The following is a 6818-nucleotide window of genomic DNA, read 5'->3' on the forward strand; positions in this document are numbered from 1 at the left end:
ATATATGCATCTTTTACTGGCTGATATAGTTGACTTACATAGTGTCCTGTCCTCCCCAAAATAAAGAGGGGGGCCATAGATTTTAGAAATTTTGATTGGGAGAACTTCACTGATCTCAAGGTAATCTCGTAGAAGACTTGTTAAGCAATAAAATCAGCAAATCTTACCTGAACCAAGCCAATTTTTCAATAAAACTTTTTTCAAGCAGTTTCAAGGCTATATTTTCAAGCTTTCCAAAACTTTAAACTTGTTTTAAGGCATTTTTATGTTAACCATATGGGGGGAACCGCGAAATCGTCGAATAACTGGGGGTGGCAAAAAAGATGGGGGATAAAATAGAGGGGGAAATCGAGAAAAAAACATCTTCCTGAGTAACGAGTTGTAGTTAAAATTTTCTTTTTGTAGACGTGACCAGAAGGAAGCTACCTTATTCAACATTCTTCATGAAGTGAACGCTATCATTCACGCCATTCAATCCACCCATCCTCCCCTCTCCTCGCAACTCAACCTGCAAATCGAAAGTTGGCGTGACAAATGGAAAGACAAGAGCCAAAGCAATCGACCACTCTCCGCACCATCAAGTATCATCAAAATGAGTCATGAAATAACCGAGCAGTTGCAAAATGAACTCCTTCATGTAAGCCTTTTCTGTAATATTAGGGCAGTTTTTTCCCTTTAGAAAAGCCTTTATCATCGAGAATGCACCTCACCCATTTGTTCTAAGTGGACCAGCGAGCTACCACAGATTTAATCCTGCTTAATCGAAAGTAGATAGATTTTTCGCATTTTATGTATTTCCACTTTTGAGGACGGCGGAGTGACTTTATTGATTCAGAACTACCCGCAAAATAAGGACGGCATTAAGAGCGCTGATTATTATCCATATAGCTGTCATTAAGTAAGGCATTAAAGGTTCAATCGGCGGGCGGTATTGAAAGTTTTTGTGACTCAAATTGTCATACCCGCGCTGAGAAAACTAAAGCGCCAGGCATCAGAGGGCTGAAATATTATTAACCGCCCGGGTATAGGGCAATAACGTCATTTGCGGCCCGCTCGTAATTGGATTGAAATCGTTGCATTGAAGCGAAGAGACTTGGTTGACGCTAGAAAAAAACGTTGTTTGAATGTCTGATATGGATAATAATAGTAATAGCGTTAAGTTTTCGTTCGTTGTTGTCATTAATTCTGCCCTTCCAATTTGATTATTAGCCCTCTAGTGCCATTTGCGCCCTCCGCTTCGCGTCGGGCCCAAATGACACTATCGGGCGAAAAATCAAACTAGGCGGGCAGAAAATAACAACAACGACCTCAAACTGAACGCTATTGTTATATTTATCGCCGTCCTAAAAAAAAACAGAACCTAACCATCGCTGAAAACACAAGTAAAACTCTGTAATTTTTCCAACCGAGCTCATAGCGCCAAGGAATCTTTCGACCATATTAACGAGGTTAAGCACGGGTTTAATTTGACCGTGAAGTGCGATACCGTAGGCCTGTACATAAGATTTCACTTACATGGTTTGCTTTAGCAAGTTATTAGTTTAAACGGAGCGTTTTCAAAACAAAAATTGTGCTGACGACAGCTTTTCTTTATATTTCACTCAAAAGATGATGCAAAATCCCTTAAAACTCTTGACTGTTGAGCCACTTCTATCATGGCTTCTATTCCAGTATGAGTTTCTCAGTTCAGTACTATTACAGCTTGATATCAATCGTTTCTCTCAGTACAAGGAGCGCGATATGGAGAACAACGTGATGATTGAAAACAAATCCAATGAAGTGGACGAACTTCGTCAAGAAGTGATCGCATTTGGTGAAGAGAATGCAAAGCTCAGGTTGGACCTCGATATTGCCATCAACACCACCAGGGATTTTCAGGAAAGACTCTTTGAACAGCAAATGGCTATCAAACATTTTCAAAACAAACAACCAGGTCAGTACTTTGAAGCCTGTCCTATTGTCATTTTGTATGCAATTACGATAGACTTGGAAACTGATTAATAAAATTATAATATGTAGTTTCTTCACGATACCAAATGACACAATTATCTTTGAAAAAATAAATATCTTTTTCACAACTTAAAGAAATTGAGTACCTTGATATCAGTTGTATATTGCAACGCTCCAGGGTCGGTTCATAGGCAATATTTCATTAATGACTAGTCAACGATTACAAATTACTTAAGCTTATTTTTATGCCAAACTTCTAAGGCTCTAAAAGTAAAATCGTGGTTTTTAAATGCCTCACCCTTCAAACCGATTCGATGATGATAAATCAGTAATCGCTGTACTGAGAAAAATGTTACTCGAAGTCAAGTAATGATAGAGAGCGCCTAAAATTGTTATATTGGCCGGTGACGATAAGGTGAGCGCCACAAAATTGTCGGCCGAAATACTGGCTTTTGTTTATTTGAAAATGTGCAGGATCTCACCCATCGACAGCCACTGTGACCACCCTACCATCGGACAACTATTCCACTACTGGAGGCGGCGTCAGACCACGCCCTAACCGCATGGTGGAACGATTTCGGGTGAAGAACGATTTGCTGGTATCAGAGATCGATGAGATGGACTGGGTCGAGCATGACGAGGTAGGAATTTGTTCATGAAATTCTTTAGTCTTTCGTAGGCTGCATCAGTCCCTTCTGATATGTTTTGATATAGGGGATGCGTATCGAGTATTAAATTCCCGTCCGAAAGTTACCCCCGTCTTTGTGTTTTTTTTTTAGTTTAAGGAAGTTGATTTTATATGCTTTATATGAGAGATCTTTAAATTTCATAAAATTTGAATGGCGAGAGGTAATACAATTATTAGATTTCTGAACCTTTTTAAGAAAGTTGCAGTAGGTTACCCCAAATTTGTGGTTACTCTCTGATGGGAATTTTATACACGACAAATATCAACATCAATTTTGGGGATGCGCACAGCCTAGGGGGTTTATCAGAACATGACTAAATGTAATTCATCTCGTTTGGTCAGTAAAATTATACATGATTATACATCCGGCCTTGGTTGTGTTTTTGACCGGTCTGTACCCAGTACAAGTACCAACCAACCGAGTAGGTCGTCAAACTAAAATTTTGTATATATTATCATCTCGGATTGTCCATACCTACCTTTTTTAACGCTTGAAAATTGAGTACGACGATTAATTAACGCAAAAGGCAGAGTTTTTGCTAGACGGTTGTAATTAAAGCGAGGATAATCAATTCGCGTTAGTTTTAAGGTATGTCACTAGTGGAAATAGTGTTAGAGCAGCGTAGTTTTAAACTTTACTTCGAACCGAACTGATTGCTGCGAGATTCAATTGCCAAATGAATGTTTCTTTACCTTGGTTAACCTTTGTCATGTGAGGGGAACAGAGTAACATCATGGAATTATTATAGAGACCCTGGATAAACATCGAATGAAACGGTGGCGAGCGAAGTATTGTCTTTCCATTGTTTCGGAAAACAATCAATATACAGGCTTTAAAGGTTTGTAAGTAAATGCTAGAATATCAAGCGGATACATTTATGAAATCTGTTGTGTGAAAAACATCATCTGACATATAAAATTGAATAAAATTCTTATAACGACATGCCATTCTCAATTGGGCATATCTTTCAAGTATTTCTTCGAGAAGAGCTGAGATTGACATATATTAGACGTGAGTCTCGTAGTTCCACTGTGGTATGGAAATCTTTTGGTGGCACGTTAAGTGACAAGGTGTTTTTTTTGTAGAAGTTTGTAAATTTCTGGTGTCAAGTATTCACTTTCTTATAGATGTTTTTTGCATCTTTCCCAAAGATTAAAACGGCATAAGACATCATTAGCAATTAACTAGCTGAGTTTGAATCTCGGAGGAAAGCTTAAAGTCTCTTTTGGGAATTGGATAAGAGCTCTTTGATGAGAATTGCAATAAAGATACTACGAAAAATAATTTAATGGTTGAAGGAGAGTAAACAATAATATTATTACTGCAGACAAGGCTTGAACATGAGAAATTGGCAAAAATCAGTCAGTTGTTTTTCCAGTGTCTGAAATAATTCCTTGGTAACATGCTCTGATGCAAAAGTTTTGGGAAGTGTGCAGGGCAAGGTTGAATTAACCTAATAAAAGCTGTTCATAATTTTCTTACGCGCACGGTAAACCTCTGAAGGCGCTTGAAAATTAAATATCTGAGGAAAATAGTTCTCCCGCGAAAATTCTACAACAAGAATCTTGTTGTGCGCCGGAAAGTCAAAAACTGATACGACGCCCTATTCACAAACTCAATCACGCAACTTTGTTGTCATTCCTAGTCCTTTTAGACGAACGTGGTCCTTACGATTTCGAGAATGCATATTCGTCAGATTTTGTCACCCATCCCTTTAGAGCTTCAGCGTGGTGGGCAGAAAACAATCACAATCTGACCTCAGGTTCGGTTGAGTGGAGTGGTGACAGGTCCCATTGTTCAGCGTTCTTGCGTGAATGTTCATCCGTCCTGACATCAGGATACGACCAGTTTAATTGTGTCGCGAGCAGTTAAATTATCGGTACCTGAAAGTGCCATGATTTCCTTGTCCTAGGATAGGAAATCCTTCTTGGATAGGGTTCATTCCGAATTGCCTCGGAAGATTACTTCTCGCTGTTCAGAAAAGCGTAAATCAAAAGGACATTTGTCGAGCCAGAATCCACTAAACGTGTATTTTACAGACTGCTGGGTTCGCAAAGGAAAATAATAGGGTTTTCTTTCACCATTGCAGGTGATGAGTACAGATGAAGAAGAAGACGAAGATGAAGAAGACGGTGAAGGGGGACTTGGTGAATTGAGGGATGATCATCTGGAAGACCTTGATCAAGTAGAAGGTGACCTTGAAGAAGAATTTGTACAGTGAGTTTCCTCTACGCATCTCTCACATGAAATGTTTATCGCAGAGTGCCATCAATTCTTCGACTTGTTTTTTCGATCTTAATCCATACTTTTCAATAATACAACAAACCAGGGCATTATTATGAGATCTCGAAGTTGGAAAAAATCGGGATCAAAGCACTCAAACAAATACAGACATATCTTTTAGCACTAGTGCAATAAATAGCAAACGTTAAAATTTCAAGTCAACTTGATTCTCATTTTCTAGAAAACGTTGGATTCAAAGTTCAAGGGAGAAAACACCTTTGGTTTCGCGATTACCGAGACCTGTCGGTCACAAAACTGCACCTGTCATAAGGGTATGATCTCTCTTCTTTTACTTAGTATGCATTCAATTCAATTCAGAGCTTCCGAAAAGTTTGGAAGTTTATTACTAAAGAATTTTTTTTCTTCAATTTTTATGTATTTAATTAATATTGTCTACATTTAAGAATAAAGCAATGAACGACTTGCGGCGAATGAAATCCAAACTGCCGGTTCCTGTGAAAGAGGAGGAGGACGTTGAATTGCAACGACTTGAATCCAGTCGTCAGAGTATCATCACTGGTGCCAAAGAAGCATCCAACACCGCACAGAAATACAAACGACAGATCAAGGTCTTGCAAGTACAAATCAGGTAAAATACAAACAGTTATAACATTTATGTCATTGCAGAAGATGCCCAAGAAGATGTATTTATGGATTAAGAAATAGTTTTCATCTTGTTCGATAAAAAATCAAGAAAACAAAAATTTGTTCAATTTTTGTTTTGTTTTCTTGATTTTTTATCGAACATTACTTTGCATGGCATTAATCATTCATCAAGTTTTCATCTTTTTATCAAACTTAAACTCGCTTCAGTAAAAAGCGGTCAAAAATTAACATGAATTAACGCTGTTTTAGGTTAGGAATATAAACTTTGTCACTCTTAACGGAGGCAGTAAAATGACACTATCAAGGGCTTGCGTAAAAAAAGGCTAATAGGGAAGTTTACCCCGTGGAACTAGAAGCTTAATTTATCTTCGTTTTCAGTCAAAAAGAAAGCTTAATAGCAGAGGTGGCGAATGGTGAGTTGACAGCAAACGAAACCAAAAACCTTTATCACAAGAAACTGGTCAAACTGCAAAAAGAGTATGATAAATCAAAGAAGGAACTCGATGAAGCTCAAAAGAAGATTGCTCAGCTTGAAAATACAGGTAATTTTAAAAAGATCATTTTTTTCCTACGCATTCTCAAGCGTGGGACGACAAGCTTTGAACGGCAAGGGGGGACTGTTTTCTCATTTACTAAATTGCTTTATTACGATTACCAAAATTGAAGTTTTTTTTTAGATATATAAGATTAATAAGCATTAAATCAAAGAGTCAATTACATCAAGAAGAAAACGAGAAGAAGACTCTTGTTCAGAAAAAATCTCAGTTTATTTGAATACTTTATACATGATCAATACACAGAAATCAGATAACTTACTAAGAGCGAATCTTCTCCTGATGTCTAGATAACAGTGAACCAGTTGACCTATCACAACTGAAGAACCTTGAAGCTGATTACAAGAAAAAGTTAAAAACTATGCAAAAGAAACTAAACGAAGTGCAGGAAAGTGAAACAGCCAACAAACATCTAACTAAATATCAGAAGAACTATGAAAGACGACTGAAAGACCTTGAGGGTCAACTCGCGCGATCCAAAAATCTGTACAAAGGTAAATCTTCTCTTTTTTTAATGGTTAGGTTAATTCCATTCAAACCCAGTCAACAAGGAGTGGTCATTGTTTTTACATACACTGATGTTTTTGAAAGTCGTGCTTAATCAAATTCCACTTTTTGCAAGATATCCGGCCATTGAAGGAAATGTAAACAACCCTTTAAACATGCATCCTCAAGGGAAACACCGACGTGGGATAAGCTTTGAATTAGGGTAGTTCAACATGAAACTCTCATATCT

The 6818-nt window shown here is 37.8% G+C and overlaps 1 protein-coding gene across 1 annotated transcript; it reads left to right on the forward strand.

The window, feature by feature from the left end:
• Positions 1-371: 371 nt before the first annotated feature.
• On the forward strand, positions 372-6698 carry LOC136798662 (tropomyosin alpha-1 chain-like). The gene is made up of 8 exons (XM_067055308.1): positions 372-637; positions 1726-1933; positions 2425-2591; positions 4729-4856; positions 5104-5194; positions 5327-5511; positions 5907-6070; positions 6373-6698. Exons 1-8 carry the CDS (start codon positions 593-595, stop codon positions 6681-6683), a joined length of 1299 nt encoding a protein of 432 aa, XP_066911409.1. The 5' UTR covers positions 372-592; the 3' UTR covers positions 6684-6698.
• The last annotated feature ends 120 nt before the right edge of the window (positions 6699-6818 follow it).

The sequence above is a fragment of the Clytia hemisphaerica genome, unplaced genomic scaffold (assembly GCF_902728285.1).
Source record: "Clytia hemisphaerica strain Z4C2 unplaced genomic scaffold, Clytia hemisphaerica genome assembly, whole genome shotgun sequence".
Taxonomy (NCBI): Eukaryota; Metazoa; Cnidaria; class Hydrozoa; order Leptothecata; family Clytiidae; genus Clytia; species Clytia hemisphaerica.

Coding starts and splice junctions, on each gene's coding strand:
- LOC136798662 (XM_067055308.1), top strand. CDS start 593: ATGAGTCATGAAATAACCGAGCAGTTGCAAAATGAACTCCTTCAT. Junction 2,592..4,728: donor ACTGGGTCGAGCATGACGAG/GTAGGAATTTGT, acceptor TCACCATTGCAG/GTGATGAGTACAGATGAAGA. Junction 5,512..5,906: donor GTCTTGCAAGTACAAATCAG/GTAAAATACAAA, acceptor CTTCGTTTTCAG/TCAAAAAGAAAGCTTAATAG.